Below are 20178 nucleotides of genomic sequence, written 5' to 3'. Positions count from 1 at the left end.
AAAAAGAAAAATGTAATTATTTTAGATGCCTTTTAAAATGTTGAATATTGTTCATGGAATTTGATTTGAGATTTTTTTTTTTATTGTGAATGTTATGAATCACTAAATGAAAATGAAATATGAAAGAGAGGTCATTTATTTGAAGGCATTGCAAGGCAATCATTAAAGGAGACTCAGTCTGGCTGTTGAGAGATGAGCTAAGGGTGGAGTGAGGAGGGGAGCGGACATTGTGGGGATTGCGTATAAGGGCAGAGACACACATTAAGTGGGAGGCAAAACAGTGAGACTGGGTACGTCCAAGCGTTCACATAGCTGCCAATGATGAAAACAATTAACATTTGTCCAGCAGACAATGAATCAGAGGAGGAATGGCTGCAATCTGCCATGCTGTCGCTGAGGTAGCTGATAAAGAACGCGCCGGGCCGGCCGACCCAGGCCTCCACCGTCCCTGTGCCGCTTAGGGGTCAGCATGTTCCCATCAAACACCGGCCGCAGAAGAAAACCTCTACCCGTCCACCTTGAGACACTGTCTCCACAAGCTGCCTCCAATCTGAACCAGATCAAGACATGAGCTGTCCAGTCGTGCTGTGGGTGAACATTTATCATTCTTTCTATTTGATGAATACAAAACGCCTGTTTTCTGTTTCCTATAGAAATTGTCCTCAGGCTTCGTGTATTGCCTGAGGATGATATCAGTGTTTCTCTAGATTTAAATGAAAAATGCAAAACCGAAACAGACCAATTATCACCACGAGGCCACAGGGCACAATCATGATTATTTTAATAGTGAATCGTTTATAAGCATAGTCCTTACAACAAAAGGACACAGTTCATAAGCAGGCTAATAATTTCAGATGGTGCAACTTTTCTGCTCAGCTGCCGTGTGTTTTTGACATGAACACAGAGAAATGAGAAATGTCACATGATGCAATATTCTCGACCTTTCCATTTTCACTATAATCATCCTTGACACTAAACACAGAGGAGATTTATACAGTGGAGAATGTATACAAGCGTTGATTCCTTTTTATCCTGCTGTAACATCTCCTGCCCTCTGCTTCCACAAACCAAACACTGTTGCTCTCGCTGACAAACACACTGACTTCAGAGGAACTGGGAGTAACTCGGGGTCAGTAGTTCTTGTGGCCTTGTTTAAGGATGGCTTTCAGAGGGATCAAGCAGAGTGACCGTTTTGTTTGATTGTCCACTTCCTCCAATGTGATGGGGGTCGACAGGACATCTTCAGCTCGGGGTCATTATAACATTACTTCTGCTTTATTGACTTTCCAATTCCCAACTCACAGTTTGTCCCCTTGACCCTAAGCGAGGGAGAGAGAAAAGGCTGTGTGTGTGTGTTTGTGTGTGTGTCTTTGTGTGTGTTAACTCCCTCCATGACACAAAGATCACAGATCTTAAAACTGGGGGTTTAGGATAAGGGGGGAGTAGCAGAGCTCAGCTCTCCTTCCCTGCGCCTCACCCCTGGGTGAGACAGCTTCCTCTCCCGGAACAACAAACTCCTTTCACATCATAATCCTCAGAGAGACAGAGCAACATTAGTGCATGACATTTTCTCCCCTAAAGCACAGAAAAAAGGCTTATTTTTAAAGTGGTGTAAAGGGGAATTAAACAAACACAGTTAACATATGTTGATATGTACACATATGCTCCCACACACATACACACACACACACACACTTTCATCACAGATGCTGCTCCAGCACTTGATCATTAAGGAATGCACCAACTGTTGGAGATAATATGGTGCCAGCTTCCATTCTACTCCAGTCCTCCCCCTCCCTTCCACCTCCCTCCCAGGAGAGCCGCCGCTCCCTCGATTCTCCATCCCCTCCGCTGGGCCAGACACGACCTGCCAAGTCCTCCAACAGGAGAGACTACAGCTGGAATGCACCGCTGTCCTCCCTGCCTTCCACCTGGGAGAGGTGAGTAATGACCTGGATTAGTCTATAAAATAACTCTCAAACACCTTTCAGTGTTCAAACATCGTGGACAAAACACGCAACCAAAAATGGATTTGGTGAAAGCGGAGCAACTTTGGCGCAGGCGCATTCGCGGCGAGCAGTAAATGAGTCAGATGTCTGGCTTTTTTCAAAGAGCCCTTCCACAGCTTCTTTTTCTGAAGAATTTAGATTAATAGGAGGAATGCTATTTCAGTTTCTAAAATGTCTGCCTGTTTTCTCTGGAGAAATTAGAGATGCCAATGGAAACACTGGTTAGTATCAACATTATAATTACTGTCAGATTATGACACACAGAACATCAGGTTGATGCACACTGTGTTCACCATAAAATAACTAATTATTTATTATCTAAAAATAATATTCACACCAATTCCAGCGGATATCCAGTGTTGGTAGATTTGAAAGTGAGAGGAAATCATAATTATTAAAGACGTTTAATGTGGAAGTTTTGAGTTTTCAGCGTAAAGAAAAAGTTACACGCTCGTCCTCTCAAAGTAGGACATCACATTTACTGGGGAATTAGCTTAAACAAGAGAAGAGTCCAGTGAGTTTATTTTTATGTTCCTATGGGGGCTCTTAAATCTCTCGCACCCCTACCCCTCCCACTGCGTTCCCTCCCCCTCTCGAGATAAAATGCTGTGTGGCTGGGGAGCAGGCCATTCAGCTGGGATGAGAATGGAATGAAAACAATAGCCCTTATCAGGCTCTTATTTACATTTTCCCAGCGTCCCTGCAGTAGACAGCTTGGCTTGTCACCAAGCCCAGATCGCCCCACTGGACCCAGACCAACTTCCTCCAGCCTCAGCGATTCCAATGGTCCCTATGGACCCTAGCCTGGCACAGACCCCCTCCGCTCTGCAGCTAGCACAGATAGCAACATACAAGACAAAACTACTGGAGTGTGTGTCCAAGATGTGTTCCCATTGAGACAGGAATGGTCTCTGGACTACTAAGCCTGTCTGGGTCTCATTGTCTCTTCTCTGGGGCTGCTGCTATACAGCTGCAAAAATGCGCTGAACCCTGTCCCGGGATTTTTTTCACAGTTTTAACTGTGGCACTCAGAAGAAACTGAATAGTCATTGCTGATTCAATACTGCCAGATTTAATGTGTTTATCCTATCAGGGCTGTCATCTGTGGTATACAGCTTTCCTATGCAGGTATTCTGTGATCGTATTAATGTGGGCGAACAGGCAGAGGGATTGAGACACCTGAAGCCCAGATTAGTTGGCTAGATTAGGCTACAGCTGTTTTTTTTACCATATTAAAAACAAAGCTAATGATCCTCATAAATCTCAACAAAAGAATGTTTCTAGCTTGATGTGTGACATAAACAAAGCTTTCAGCACCTGGCAGTCAGGGCTGCCAGAATATCATGTTCACTATAAACCACAGTAGTGAAGCTTAGAGGAAGGTTGCCACAAACTATCTGTCCTATCTGCACCGACTGACTCGCTGACAGTCCGGAAGAAAAAATATGGATTTGTTATGATTTCTGGTCTTTGTCTGTTTCTCTCACACAGTTCACTCCCACAATCCCACAATCAAACATATCTTTGACGTTTAAAAAAACCTGAATCATCTAAATTGTATCTTTAGTGCTGGCACTGTAAAAAAAATACTTTTTCTTTATTTTTATTTAGTGCTTGTTGGCTGTAAATGCCTGTGAACGAGGGGAGAAGTCGTTTGCAAATTTCTGTTTTTTATTGCTGCTCTAAACAGAGCAGTTCGTTCAAGCGATCATTGCAAACTGTAGAAAAGCTCAGATTGCAGAGTGAATAGACAAATAAACACAATTACAAACAAATCAAATCCTGTCACTTAGGAATTGGATTGGGCGGTAATAAAGCAGATCTTAAACTTTCATGACACTAATTTCCAAATGGCTCTGCATGGAGATATGAAGTCCGGCGTGTATATTAAAGTTCACAAATAACACCAGCACTGCTTGAGCAAACAATGGTTCATCTTCCCTTTTACAGATCAATGTTTTCAATCTCTAAAAGGTTTCATCTATCAGATTCGTTGATGCCAGAAAACACCCCATCATGTTTCAAAAGGCCGCGACCGCTGCAAAGCACAAAAAATGGTATGTTACAACATGCAGCAGTGGGTGATTTATTGGCCCTGTGTTGTCAGCAATGAAAATGTTTCAACTGTCTGCCACCACATTCTGAGCTTCCCTGTGTGCACTATTCTCCCGGGAGAAAGATGATACTTGTGTTTGAGTGTTTGTTGTGTTGAAAAGCCGTTGGCAGGGAAAAGAGGGCTATCTAGAAGAGTCAAATTAGCCATCAGTCATGGATAACACACTAAAAGACCTCCCCTTTAGCATTGGCCTTGTATGTCAGTTATCTCAGCCTCAAGGGGAAACATGTAATTACCAAATCAATGATCAACTGACACTGACCATATACAAAACATCCTCCTCAGAACACACATGCCTATTTAGTGAAACAATACTATTTTCAGTGAGGGGCTGAGAAATAAAATAAATGGGATGTCTCTAAACAACCTTCAGCTTGAGTGTAGCACATATTTTAAAACTTTTTGTCAACCAGAAGCAAAACCTATAGAGATGATTCAATGTATGAGGAAGATCTGCAACAGAGCTACAGAATGCGTCATTTTGACACATAGATAAATAAGCAGTGCGTTGAATTGCGTTTTGCAGTTTCAACCTGACGTGCTGCTTAAACCAGAACAGAAAACACTGTATAAAAAATACATTTGTACAAAACTCTACATGAATTGTATTAGACATGACCCACCAGTAACAATCAATTCCTTAAACACTATAGACTAGAGTGCACTATAGTCTTGTGTTGTTAACCCGAATCAAGTTTATGAAATGAGCCAATATTACATACACACTTTGTTTGAAAATGGTGGGTAACAAAAATGTTTAGCCAATATAGTTTCCTGCATATATAACAATAAATATGTTCAAAACCTTTTCCCATTTGGGAATAAAAAATAAAATCAAGAAAGTAAGTTGTTTCATTATAATATGTTGAGGATTGTTGCCTGGTGATAAGTGTAATCTGGACACACTGTTCTACAATGAAAGCAACTGGATGAGAAATAACCAGTTATTTAGTTTGAAGATTAGACAAATCACTATTATTTTGAGGATTCATAATCATAAATTATTTGAATGACTCTTTACTTTTAATATCAGTGCTTGTAATTTAAAAACGATGTGATTACGCATGTGAAATGTAAATTCTAAAACCTAAAGCAAACTACAATGTATTTAATAGCTTTGAAAAAGATCACGTCTCACGAGCATTCAGTGTGAGTGTATATTTCTTTGATTCAGGCGTAAATGTCTATCTCAAAGATAAAACTCAGGATCTCAGGCAGACAACGACAGGCTGACGTCTAATTTCCCATCCCGTCTGCACTGCACGGGAAACAAATCAAAAGTCGAGATTGATAAAAAAGAAAATAACTGTGACACACTCCAAAGAATCCTTTGAATATCTTAATCACAGACACACTAAAAACAAGACCCCATCATCACAGCAAATAAAACATAATAATTACAAGAGGCAGGCAGGGAAGTGAAATGCAGAGAGAAAACATGTTTTTGTCATTCAGCCGGTAGTCCCTGAGACAACAGCTGTTGGATGCTGCAAATACTCCTGAAGTCTCCATAATCATGGCGTTATTGAAGTGAGGACAAAAAGGGCACTAATTGCAAGGGAGCAATCGGAACGCAATAGGTTACACACCCGGGTGATGCTGCACAATGCAAACGCTAAAGAGGGAGCTGAGGGGGGAAAAAAAAAACATTCCAAGCACAACAGTGCATTGTCGCTCATTTTCAGGCAATTGCCTTTTCCTCGTTGTCAACAGTTTTAATAACCTATAGCGTTTCCAGAAGGCTTTTTGGTACACTTAAATAAATCCAGCTTTTTAAAAATGTAATTGCTAGTGCTGGCATGCATAAATGAAGAGGTCCAGCTCCTTGAGACATGTCGGTGTATTGTGGAGCACCTGCACCTCGTGGTGGGCTGACACCTTATCATTATTCCACTTGGTGAACATCTCTGTTAGTCACCGTTAGTATATCCTGTTTGGTCATGTAAAAAACTGTAGCTATAAATATACTCTAGGTAACCAAGATGAGGTGTGCTCCATCAGAGGTTGTGCCAATGTCAGTCTCGCCAAGGGCTGAGACAATGTTTTCTCTGAGAAGTCACAGGTCTTTTCTTTTAAGATGGATTTTTAAAAGCTAAACCGCGAGGTAATACTAGATCAGCAGTGTAATACAAATTAATAACCACAGAGCACCTTAAATAAATTCTGTGTTTTCTTTAATATCTATCTCATGAGCGAGCAAAGGTTGTAGCGTTAAGCGGACTAAAGGATCTCAACATGTCTCTGCTATTTAAAAAATGGAGAAACAGATGCAATGTGCAGGTAACTTTTCTGAGTGTTTTAGTTTTTTCCTCAGGCAGCTCAACACGCTGGCCTGTGTGACCAGGCACCTCTCCCTTATCCTTCCCCTTTATCTGCACTGACCAGCGTGTTAATCCCACCGTGTTGACCTGGCCATTCTGAGAAGCCGTATACACACACAGCACCATGACCTCTCTAAATAGGACATGTGTCTATCAAGCATATATGAATTAACCATCCCCAAGAGGCTTCACCTCTTGAGCTGAGCAGCATGTGACCTCTCCCAATCCATTTTACTGCGGCACTCTGTGGCAATCAGGCTTGAATTATTAAAGTGAGCAGTGAGCAATGATCAATTCATTGCGGCCCTTGCTCACAGAGCCCACGGCCGTACTTCAGCAGAAATGACATTGAGAACACTTGAGTATGCTTCTAGACAATGCACATAAATGTGAAATATGTCAGACCCAATATGTCAATAATCATAACTGTACAGGCGTAAGCCATGTCCAGGCTAATCCTACAGAAATACTGTTAGATGACTGTAGACAGAGGGGGTTTCAGTACTATGATTTACCCAAATGTTTTCTTGAGAAAGAGAATTTGAGATGTGCTACATCCTAATCAATGCTAACCTCTTTAACTTATTTAACTTAGTTCCTGGGATAAATGTAGATAATAAATATTCTGTGCATATTTTTAACATATCTTGCAGGAACAGTATAAGACTTGTATAGGGCAAATGCCCAAAACATCAAATCTTCAAAATCAAATTCCAGCCTTTAACCATCTTTTATCTACACAAATTAGAGAGGTAGAAAAACAAAAGCAAGGAAGTTGAAAGAGAGAGAAAGATTTTAAGGGAGTATGCAACTCAAGGAAGCTGGAAGTAGGAGGAGGACGAGGGGGGGAAAAAACCCAATCAAAACTTTGTGAGGAGGAGATGAGGAGCCAAGATAAACCAGTACTCAGAGCCCCCAAAACTGCAATCTCCCCTTAAGCTGGAGAGTGGCAGCTGGCAGAACAGCTGGTGAATAGGATTAATGTCAGAAGAATGAAATAAAACTCAACATATGTCCGAGCCTGAGGTGTTGGGACTGTGCGTGATTGTGCCCCCGATGGATGCCATGTGTGCAGCTGGAAGGAGCTGCTGTGCTGCTCCGCTGTCTACCCCACAAGGTCACTTTTAAGAACTAGGACCATTAAATGCTTGGATAGCACAACGAACTTTTCACTCCCGCTTTTCTCCCCTCCTTTGCTTTAAGAGGGAGGCAGAGAGAGCGTATTGAGCATCGCTATTTATACAATGTACTTTAACATTCATCAGGGAAAGAAACTATTGCTACTTTGATTAAATTAAAGAAGGCTAAATTGTACATGTAAAAAGAACCACACAAGGTCAAAGAGAAGTTGAGGTTTTTATTAAAACGGAGATTAATAATAACCAGCCTAATAAAACATTTGATAAAGACAAGTGCCTTAAAATGTTTATAAATTTATTTTTCATCGAAAGCATGTCTGCGTTTGGTTTATTAAAGAATAGACACTACATCTGGAATCTCAGCAATGCTGATGAGGGGATCAGCACTTGTGGAGATGAACATTATGAGGAGAAATATGTGGACCTGATTTCAATTCATGATTTCCATTTGATGTTGGTAATCATTAGGGTCCACACACTGTAATAAATCATAATAATTTCGTACAAAAATTGAATTACTGGGTACCTTGCATTGGAGAGATTTTTTTTTGGGTACCCAGCAATTTATCTGTCAGATATAAACTCCCCTGCTAATCAATGCTCGAAAACATTCACATTTATTCATCTATGTTAAATTAATAGACGTGTGAAGAAAACGTAGAGTACTGTGATCATGGCTGTTCAGTGTGATTTAGTAAATTAATGGGTGTCTGACTCTACTTGGACAAAAAGAGACTAATAGGATCCACATGAATGCATTACAATTTGCAGTGAAGCCAAGTGTCTGGTGCAGACATCGAAACTTTATTTCATCATAAACCCTGGACGATGGCGACGCGCTTCAGAGATTGAACCATAAGATGAGATATTAAAAAAGCGCAAATTACGAGAAGAAGAAGCTGGGTAATATACTATACATTTGGTAATGCAGCATACTGTAAATATGTTGGATTTTGCTGTCATGCATTCTTTTTCTGTTACTGTTACTGTTATTCCAGAATAAGAGACAGAAAACTCAGATATTCACCAAGAGTGAAAGAATATGGATAAAAAGATACTGTATTTTACAGATATAAGTGTTATAGTCAGACTAAAGGAGTTGGACGTCTACATTGTCACTCCTTGGTAAGTTCTAAATACTTGAATGATGGTATCCGCTTTTCACCATGACACGCTGAGGTTCATTCTTAAGCAGAACAACTCTGCCTTAATCATAAATGGGGCTTGCCTTAGTGAGCATCATAGCCCTGTAATAAGTCTGATAAATGTCTCCGTTTTGATATGGTACAGGTCCAGCTGGTTAACCATCCTATATGTCAATTCTTCATAGGCTGCCACTATACTTAATTGAGTAAACCATAAACAGGATGGAGGAAGATTCACTGATTTCCATTCACTAATAAGGTGCAGCATCGTGACTGTATGGATGCACCTCGCCTTGGGTTCAGAGATCCCCTTTAAACGGGCCAATACCCCCAACACATCTAGGCAAGGTAGAAATGGGATGACCTGACCCATGATCAGTTTAATATTCTCATGAATTCCGTCCACCATCTCTGAAGCTATAGGCGCAGGACCATAACAAATGAACAAGGCTGTCCAGAGCCTCCACATCTCTCCAACGTGCTGTAGCCTATCCTCTCTTTGCCTTATGCACATTTGCAGGGGTCCAATCGACCCTATTTAGAATTTTAAATAGTACTAATCTTGTCCTAATCCTGTCCTGATCTTGTCAGAGGATTTTGTTCAGGTTTTTGCAGAATGGCTCTGCCTTCCTCATCTCTAAGTGATTTGTTGAGGTCTGCCAGCCATGTCTGTTTGAGACCATTTGTCCTGCTCGCCTGTCCATCAAAGCACGGTAATATCTTGACGCTTTCTTGCCCTTATGGAAGAGAGGATTTGACAGCATTTGATGGCCTGGAGCAGCCAAGTCAAGTAAACATCTGCAGTGTGTGTCTGGGATCTTACCGCATTATTTTATGGTTTAAGTATGACAAATTTTACAGAAAAAAATCTTAAGTCAGAGCAAGGGAATTATTAATCGCTCTGCAGTTTGGTTTCTTCATTTTCAAAAGTAATTTATTGAATCTCACAGCCAACTTTGTATACCAAGTTGCCAGGGTTCAGAATGTATGACACTCACTGGACAAGGAGAGCAAAGGTCACTATTTTAGATTTTATTATGGCTCCTCTGAGACGAAAAAAGGAGATGCATGTACACAACAAAACATTTTCACAACTTTATCAATTAAAAACTAACTTAATCACTAATTTGCACTCTACTCCTCTGACTCTTGAGTTGCCACTGGGTAAAGAAATGATGACCTAACCATAGCACTTCTAAAGGTTAAGAATTCCAACTCCCAGAAATCCCCATTCATTTGCCCCCAGCTAAGTGTCTCAATGTGCTGTTGTTCAACTTGGTTCAGCAACAATAGGGGCTGTAGTTTCTATTCAGTCGGCCCTTTCCCTTTCTGTAGGATAGAAAGCATTACGGACTAAGACCTGCTGGGCAAAGATGGAGAAATTTGCTTCTCATGAGCGACCAAGCTCATTGGTCCAGCTCACGACGGGGAAGCTATCAACAGGCGTACAGTATTTGCCTTGTTGAATCAGAGTGCCACCCGCCCAGAAAAAAGAAAAAAATGACAAAGGAGGAGGAGAGAGGAAGTAGAGCTGTGCAGCAAATGTTATAGGAAGTAAAATGGTTGTATAGATTCTAATGACCCACTTTTCTTTTTCCAGTTTTATGCTAATTGAGACAAGAATAACTGAACAGCCCCAACAAATCCTAATTTCAAATGATATCATACCCACTGATTGAACTTTGTGATATGAAATTGACGATATAATCAAAAAGCAAATTAACTCCTTCTCCGGGTGCAGACTTGATAATAAAGAGATGACATTTGTAAAATGATTATCATCATTGGCTCTCAGGCTTTGCTGTTCAATAAAACACATTTCTAGTTGTTTCCTCTGAAATCCTCGTCACGTCTCCCGGCTCGTGTAATGTTATTGAACGAGGAGAAAGAGAAAGCATCGAGTGGGAGGAAACATCCGTTTCATCACGACTGATTAAAGAGTCTCTTTGTTCAAGAGGCAACACATCAAAGTTTTGCGTAAGACGTTCATGTTCGCTGTTAGCAAAAAACAATGCAAATATGTTAATACGGCTGCATCTACGCAAGCTGTCATGTTTGCTCGTGTCGAGGCGGATCTCCCTGGTTGGATGGCTGACGTACCTCTGACTTACAGAACAAGCCTGCAATGTGCTCTGAAATCATTAGCAGGCCACAGAAGTTGTCTGTGCCCAGGGTGTGAGTTACACTCCCACTATTTTGATCCTTGGTCAGATGACACCGGCTCTTTTGTCAAGTTATGTGTGGAGAATGCTTAAGAGCTAAATGCCACAGCTAGGACAGTGATACTGAGCTGGCACACAAGTCTCCCAGTGTAACCCTACTGCAGGCTTTCAAACACACACACACACACACACACACACACACACACACACACACACACACACACACACACACACACACACACACAGCAGGACACATGTGCCCTCCCTCTTCCCCCCGTCCCATTGTGAAATAGCCCCTCTTCCTCACATTTCTCACTGCCTCAGCCCCTCCTCTTCCTCTCTCCTGACTCTATGAAGATTGTCTGGACGTGTCCCTCTTCTTGTTGCTTTTTTCACTGAAAACCAGGCTGATATTTTACCCAATTCTAGGCTTCACGGCCCAATGTCAAATATAGTAGCATTAATGGCTTCTGGCTTCTTATGTGTCAGCGTTTCACCATCTCTGTGCCCCTCTAAATGCTGCGCTGTCACATAAAACAGCCGAGCCATTACAAACCACTGCTGATTTTATCACCTAGTCATTCACATACTACACAGGGGAAAATCTATTGTATTTTTTTTAATTTTAACAGCCTAAAACACTATTTTACAATTTTCCTAAAATTGCTATTGCACAATCAGTGATGTCACTGACTGCGTTTATACGCTGTTCATTTGACGAGACGTACCTACAACCGGCATGTGGGTGTATGTGAGTGTGTTAAGACAAACAAGCCTCTGTGCAACCCTGGCTGTGATTTGTCTCTCAGAGACACCCGTTTCCTCCTATCAAGGGGTTCCTGTGCAGCCAGTAAGCCACGATCACAATGGGAGTTTTGTGCTGCATCGGTGCAGGGGGACACGCTCAACAGCTGAAACCCAGGAAGATGGCCCCTGGAATGCTCTACAGCAGTTGCTACTGTTGACTAATCGGAATATGAGAACTGGGGAAGGTGATCTTGAATGCAAAGAATTGCACATTGAAGAGGCAGCTGCTTGTTTTGTCATCTGAATGACCAAGACAGCAGAAAGGGTTCTCGTTTTGAAAGGGGGCAACAAAATCTGTATCTTAGCTTGTGTAAAGTGAAACCTGTGTTGGCCTCCGTGGTCCTATGGGGACGTGTCTGTGTTTCATTAGGGGTCTGTTTTGGAACAGATAGTAAATAGATAATTCCGCAGTGGACCAGCGACTTAGTTTAGCCTCTGGGTCTGATCTCAGCATTGCAGAGGAACAACTTTGATATTGGCAACTCTGATTGGCTGTCACAAATCATCTTGATATTTTGCCTATTAGAAATCATGTCGACATGTCGGTGGGCCCATCAAATCCGGTTTGAACAGTTCAAAAACAGTAATTGCAGACTGCAGATGGACGCCGATTTCACTCCAATTTGGGGGCTAAGTCTGTGAGTTCCAAAACTCGTCTGCAACTGGAAAATCAGGCTAAAAATTGTGTAGTGTGAACTAACCTTAAGATAGGGTAGAGAAAAAAAACAGAGGTGGAAGGGAAATATTATGTGTAACAGGTAAGGGCCACAAGATGGTAGGGGAAACACGGAAAAGTGGAAAGGAAAAAGAGGAAAAGTTTTTAAAAAAGGGGGGAAAGAGCAAAAATTGGAGAACAAGGAAAAGGGTGGGAAAGGGAGATCGGGGAGGAGTGAGGGGCAGGGTATCTTTTTTGTGAAAGTTCACATGTCAGGCTGGCAGGCTGCCCGCGGCATACAGCCGAAAAATCTATTTAACGTCTGCTTCACAGGGTGACAAGAGGGTTGATTGGCAGAGAGCAGAGAGCCGCTTTTGATCATGTGTCTTAACAAGCGATTCCAGCTCATGTCTATTCAGCCTGAACAGATCTACATTACCTATTCAAACAAAAGTGACAGACCAGAGCACTGCTCCGCTGGGCTGGTGCACCACGCCACAGGCTAAGACAGAACACACACACACACACACACACGAAGGCCCCCACTGAAACATACAGTACACACACACACACACACACATAAAACTATATCGGCTATTTGATCAAATAGATTCCTTGCAAGTAGCTTGCTCAAATCATGTTGACAGAATAAACAACAGATTATTAAAGGAAATGGGAACATTGTGCACACGAGAGATCGTTCTTGACTGATGTCTGGCCAGTGGGTTTTTGTGTGTGTGCGTGTGTGTGTGTGTATGTGTCCTGCCAGGAGGGTCCCGGGCCTTACGCCGCCTAGTAGGATGCTGCACTCGGAGGCAGCACAGAGCTATGTGTGAAGAATGCCTCAAAATCTGCAATCAAGGCAACTGGATCTCCAGCCCTCATTGCATATGCATAGAGTCAGAGGCTCATGCTCAGATCATTATAACAAAGATTCCTATTAATTAGGTGGGATAAAGCAGAACCAGATGACATGGCAGCTGGGATGAGAGGAGAGGGGAGAAGGGAGGGAACTCAAAGAGGAGGGGAGAAAGTGCATCAGTCTGTTTGGGGGAGGGAGGGGGGTATCTTTTTTTTATATATAATGCATAAAACATATTGCAATATATGTATTTTAACTTCAGAAAATGTAAAAAATGTTATTGCTACATTTAAACCGAATAACTCTCCAAAAAATAAATCTATTATTGCTATTAGGCACCTGCATCCAATTTCCAGTATGCAGTCGGCAGAGGGCTGCGACACTGATAGGGGACAGTGTTACAACAGAGTCAAGAGTTCATCAGTGCTAATCAGACCAAAGGCTTAGAGCTGATCCTATTCTCTTCCAAGCTTTCACCCATCCCTGAATCTCATTACATGGCCTGTTGTAATAGAGGATAATGACCAGGGGCCACGCACACAATGCTGATCACTCCTCCGCACTCAACCTACTGCACAGTCATTATACAGTGATAATACACAACCTTGCCATGGGGGGTTACACTTACAAACAGAGGAGAGGTGATGGCGGCAGAGCTAGAAGAAGAGATGTCTGAGTGGTAACACGGAGGCACATAGAGTAACATACAATTCACAGGGACTATTAGAGGTCACAAGGAACGGTTTGATTTCCTGCCACTGTAATAGAATTATTTTCTCTCATTATATATCCTTCCACCTGAGATGAAAACGGGGGTTTCAGTTTGACTGAATAGTGGTATGGCTCCCCTTTGTTAACCTAATTAGCCATGACTCTGTCAAAGGGCTCCAGGTGTTGAATATTCTGCTTGAGCAGCCACTGTATCTCCTCGAACGGGTCTTAAAAAAAAAGCCGTAAGGAAGGGCAGCGTCTTTCTGTTTTTCTGTATTTGAGTGTTGGTTTAGACCCTGGTTGTGTCTGACTGCCCGGGAAATGTTGGGTTATTTTATATTTATATATTATACCTGGATGAAGTGTCCACTTTCAGTTTAACAGCTGTTTCAAATGTCCTTAGACCACACCTGTTCTCAGGCCGCACGACCCCGGATCACATGCAGCACTGTTTTCTCAACAGCATCCTGGGAACTAAGCTGTGAATCTGGATAGCTGCTGTAGTCATGAGAAAGAATCACTTGACTAATGAGAAGGGGAAAAAAAATCTGAATTTAATGGAACACTTTTCATTTGTTTTGGGTCTATATTTCTTATTTAGACAATAACTTCATTCATCAGACTAAAAAGAAAGCATGAGACTGCCCCTTGACCCTCAATAACACATGGATGACAAAAGATACATAATCCAATTCACTGCTGGTTGTCCTGGCAAAGACTCAGCAAGTGGATACTGAGCCCAGGAAAATCCCTACAAGCTAATACAGGAGGCTGAAACCCAATTACTCGCCCTTGTCTTGGGGACGATCATAAAGACTGAACACACAAAGTATTTCTGTGTTGACTTGCGCGGTATTGATTCATACTTTAGTGCATTATATAAAACTGATCTAATTGCATGTGAATCAAATCAAGGTCACCTTGGCTTTTTATAATGGTGGCTATTTTTCTTTTTCCTCCTAATACTTTATACTGACATTTTTAACTCTTGACAAGTGCTGTCTGGAGACTTATCCATAAATAATGCATTTACAATACCTAGTAAATAAACATGGGGCATAATCGTTAGCCCTGCTGGCAACTGGGCCTAATAGAGCTTTTACAGCAAAGGTGACTATTCAGCTAAATGCGGTGCTCGCTGCTGGGAGAACATTTTCATTCATTAGCACAGTCACAAGCACTTAAAGCACTTTAAGGAGCAAACATGGAGAGGAAGGATGGAAGGATAGAGAGGGTGAAAGGGTACAAATATATGGAGATGAAGGGATGGAGGAGTGATATTTAAAATACTGAGCACCGCCTCTATTGTTAGAGTATTTATAAAGCATCATGGTCAATGGAGGAAACTGGCCAATCGTGTTCTCTGAATGGAGACATAGAAGGGGGAGTATTAGTATTAGTATACTGATTAGTATCAGTAGAGTATTAGTAGAAAATACTTACTATTTAGATACTATAACTAGAGCTTTGTTTAACTGTGAAGGGGAAATATTTGCAATAGAGACTGTCACCATAACAACAGAATAGAGGTGATCTTCAAATTTACTTTGTGGTTCACAGCATAACAAAATCCCATCTAGCTAGAAGGACACTCAGTCGAACACATTATCTGCAAACTACTTACAATTTCACCTTTTCTTAGATATTTACACTCTATCTATGCCTATTTTTTCTATTAAGATTTCATTATTTCTTGAGAAAAGTCTCAAAATGTGGAAAAAAGACCCATCTTGTAATGTTAAAGAAAGTGAAAAATGAAATACCGGATCCTCCCTTTTAATGGAAGCTGCTCCCAAATGTAATGGGTTATTTTCTGGCTAATACTATAACCAATACTATACATGCACCAAATTAGCACAACCTAAGTAATCATATGTGTAAAAACTGTACCACAGACCATTAGTTTCCCTCTACACCGGAGGTCACCACTTTTACCCTCAGTGCATCAGGTTAGTGAACTTTCTTGACCAGACAAGGAGAAGAAGGAGCCCAAAGAAGAATGGCAGCAGATGGTGGAAGAGTCTCTGAGGAGCTCCATGATCCCGACCAGCCAGGCACCAAAGCAGCAGAATTAGACACAACAGTTGTCATGCTTATATTTAGCTCATCTGTTGCTTGTGCCACATTAGCAACATCATTAAGGCAACAAATGGCTTCTCCAACCTTCTTGTCTGTTCTTTAATAGGATAATCCGGCCCTGTTCAATTTCCAGCCATGTCTCGCTCCATAAACAAAGACGAGGAGATTGAGATTTGTCAGATGGTTTCTCCAAGGTTTTCTTTTTGGCAGTTTCCAAGAGTCGCACTCCCTTCATTTTACAGTAATCACTGTTCATCACCACTGAAGCTTCATCGAGCACTCTCAAGAACAGAGTATCTCTCAGTTCCTGCAGCTTGGGGACAGCGCGCTGAACTTTGTGAGCCTCTTGTCGTCTGCTGTGTACCCTGCTCGGAAACTAATTTCCTGCAACAAGGGAGTTTATTTTGGTGGTGATGATACACAGTGCATGAGGCAGACCAAGTCTCTATTATTAACAGGAGATTAAAACAGCTGTATGGCACTCTAAAGCACCCTCTCCTCCCTGCGCTAACATACGGCCCTGGATTACAAGCTGCACTTGACCATTTAAATTACTGCAACAACCAGCCTTCACCAGCTGGGGCTCATTACCATAATACCCGCTGCCGCTACAAAGAGCACTGACAATCTTGCCCTGAAAAATCAACGCAGCAAGAAACGAGACATACATGAAATATATTCTTTCGCTTTACATTATTTAACTAATCAGAATTGGGCCTCTAAGGTGCTGCGGGCGGCCAGATCTAAGCTCAAGGGCAAGAAATCTGCTTATCCCAAATATTCATGTCAATTGGTGCTGTCGTGTGAAAAAGAGAGCAGAAATGTATCTGCTGTAGTTTTGTTTAATTATATTTTTATTAAATAAATAATGGTATTGATTACAGTATAAAAAGCCTCAGTTGAAATATTCATTTCAAAAACTGGTGGCTTGCTTATGAGCATTTTTGTGTGTTAAATGCTCATTTTGACATTTGCTGATAATTTCTGATCCATTTAAATGATCCCATTCTTATTGATCTCCAATTGATCTCTGTACAGAATAAGGACTGACTGTTCCTGTCTTTTTCTTCTTCTTCTTTGGTTTTCTAAACGACACCACAAAAAAATGTAGCCACATGTCGTGATGTGGCTAAACGATAGTCCGGTGAGAGCCCGTGATGCTCTGATACAAAGATCACCAAACGAACACTTGAAAAAGAAGTGGCAAATTATTTTTAGGCTAACAGAGGTCTAATTTATTCGTCTGATGAAGTGCTTAAGCTAAGAGCTCCCCAGACACTAAATGAGACACATGCATTCCCAAGGGGGTTTAACATTTGATTGGATGTAGTTATATTACTACAGCCCTAATTAAGAAGGGGGATGTGTTTCAGCAGCACTTTCAAATATTTGTTTTTCCGCCACACTCTTGATAGACTGCAGGCTGTGGGAGGGAGAGCCGAGCAGGGTGAAACTGGGTGCAGATATGACAGAGACCCAACGTTCTTATCGTAGAAAGGATTTTTTTCTCCCTCTGGAAGAAACAGTGAGAAAATAACTCTGAAAACTTCACGGTATGTGTTGAATTAATCAGACACATTAAACCCAGTAAAATATCACGCGCAGGGCTCGGGCTGTTTGTGTGCAGCGAACTTTGATGAACAACTGTGCAGAGTGAAAAATGTTCTGTGCAGCAAAATAAAGAAGAGGTAATGTTCCTGGCGTCGGGTCAGCACTATGAGTTTTATAGTTAAAGAGTTTGACTTGGCATGGAAGGAGACCACACTTGTGCTGAGGTGCACTGCCACACAGTCTTTGTCACATTGGAGGAGGTTCAGAACAAACTGGAAACACTGTATCGTCAAAATTCCCAGCTTGTGTGTTCCCGCGTGAGTGTAAGAGGCGGCGAGATTCAAGAGAGAGAAAAGGGTGGGTACTCAGGAAACCAGAAAATTATAGAAAGAAAGAAGGAGAATTAGGACAATCAGGCGCACTTAGGAGGGGAAATTAATTCCTAGTCCCGCACTCTACACACATACACACACACACACACACACACACACACACACACACACACACACACACACAAAAATAGGGAGTCATACCGTCTTGCTCTGTCTTTGTCATCTCGTCCAGCTTCTTCTGCTTCAGCGTGTCCACTACATCTGCCAGGCTTCCTTTGCGGCGCTCCGGAGTTCCAAACGCTGATCCGCTCAGCAGGTCGCTTCGCTCCCGGGCCCCCTCCTCGGGCTTATGTGGGGAAGTAGAATTGTTCCGGAAGGAGTACAGAGAGCATACTTTATTGCTGTCAGATTCCTGCAAGACAAACAAAAGTTGGGAGGGGGGAGGGGGGGAGGGGGCAACAAGGGATGGGATTTGTATTAAATGATAAGGGTGTTGCTGCGTTCTGTCGGGGCTCCATTGAGCTTTTTGACAGTTCTCCATTCAAATGCAGTGATTGCTAGGTGTTTGCAGCTCAGGGGCGATTTGTCCGTATCAAATGGCTCCTCTCTGGCTTTCACACGGCAGCTTCTGTATCTCCGACAGAGCTAGCTGTGCGGGCAAATGAGATATGACAAGTGAAAAATTGAGATGAAATGATGAGGTACACTTTCATCGGGCATATCCATAATGTGTTCAGGCGTCACAGTACTTTTCATCTGCATAGACTACACAGAGAAACCTCCCAACTGTAATTTCTCAAATTGCTTTTGAGTGTGCATTTGTGTTCGGGTGACTGCTGTGTAATTTGTTCATTTTCTAGTGGAGACCTATTCTCAGCTGAGTGCCTCGAGCCGTCGTAAATCTGTGTCCTGTCTCAAGCTGTTGTTGTTTTTCAGTCCCACCTGTGTATGGTTTAGTATTTAACTGAGGGTCCTGTCTCTGGCTGACTGGCTGAGTGCTCCCTGTGCACAAACAGAGACATGAAGGAAGAGGGGAGAAGAATGGGAGAGAGAGGCGGGGGAGACTAAACTCTGCACATGGGAGTCAGCGCAGAGACCATGGCGAAGGGTTGCGTCTGACAGAAGGTGGTGTTAATTATGGTTTTTGGGGTCGGAGAATGCAGGAGGTAGCTGAGCAAGCCAGGACTTTTGTAGGCCTTAACGGAGGAACAGCGTGGATTTAAACTTTGGCCCTCGTTGGTGGAGGGAATAAACATGACACATCTGTATAGTGCACACCCATCATGGAAAAACAAGCTTTAATCAACAGAGGTGTGATAACAGAGTGTAATACAGCAGGGTGAAGTGATACAGCCATGTCTGGAGCCACTGACAATCCTGAATTAAAAGTCAGGAATGCAGCAAACTGGGCAGGAATGTGGACAGTGCCAATTTCTCATCCCTGCGTGGCATGTCGAGCCCCAGGCATAGTTGCAGTGTGTGTGTGTGTGTGTAGGATGGTCTGGTACCAAGCGCCAGGGTGGCACGACCGACCGGCCTACTCCGCACCTCCCCGCCCTGTGCTGGATGATTATGCAGTGTGGCAGAGACGGTGGAGAGTGCTTGAGGGGAGTGTAGCAGTGCTGGGTTAATCAGCTGGCGCAGGTTCAGGGCACAGCCCACACAGACGCATGGCACAGCAGTGGAGTCAGGTAATCAGCAAAGACAACACTCTTCATTCCTTTCGCCTCATGCCTTCTTCTTTTCTTCTGCGCCTCTCCCTATCCTCCTCCATTTTACCTATCCTCTCTTTTCTTTTTTCACTCATTTTGTCTATTTACTCTCTTTCAACCTATTATTCCTTCTAGGTAACTTCTAACCATAAATCACAGCTGAAATATTTACACTCCTCGAAGCACAGTATATCAGGAGAGACGCTCCTTATGACACGAGATCAAGGCCGCAGTGTAGGAGAAGAAAACGCAGAGATGCTCATATATTCACTCGCTGACATGTTGAATTGCCGTCATTCATCCATTTATGTGATGTAATTAAGTCAAACTCCTTTAATTGTTTTCAGACGTTGGTTTAGTGTTGGCAGCCATCAAGATCTCAGCTCAGTTTAACTTTTGTTTTCTTTACTTAAAAGTCTCTTTTTGACCTATACTTTCTATGAGGATGAAGTTAACACTACTTCCCTGAGCTCTTCTATCACAATTTTTTTTTCCAAATGATATACTTAATAAATATTGAATCTTTGCCGATGATACTTTTGTTCACTTTCTTAAGATGTTAAAGGATATTTTGCAA

At 42.2% G+C, this 20178-nt stretch overlaps 1 protein-coding gene across 17 annotated transcripts in view; it reads right to left on the bottom strand.

Annotated features, from left to right (window-relative positions):
* Window positions 1-20178, bottom strand: part of sox6 (SRY-box transcription factor 6) — a 136950-nt gene that overhangs the window by 66309 nt on the left and 50463 nt on the right. For all 17 annotated transcript variants that reach the window (XM_035174719.2, XM_035175558.2, XM_035174809.2 and 14 more), the window contains one exon: window positions 18091-18301. In XM_035174719.2, coding sequence (XP_035030610.1) covers window positions 18091-18301 — 211 coding nt within the window. The remainder of the gene's footprint in view (window positions 1-18090; window positions 18302-20178) is intronic.

Source organism: Hippoglossus stenolepis, chromosome 1, assembly GCF_022539355.2.
Source record: "Hippoglossus stenolepis isolate QCI-W04-F060 chromosome 1, HSTE1.2, whole genome shotgun sequence".
NCBI classification, from domain to species: Eukaryota; Metazoa; Chordata; class Actinopteri; order Pleuronectiformes; family Pleuronectidae; genus Hippoglossus; species Hippoglossus stenolepis.
Note: the sequence above shows the minus strand (reverse complement) of the source record. Positions and strands in the feature narration are given on the sequence as shown.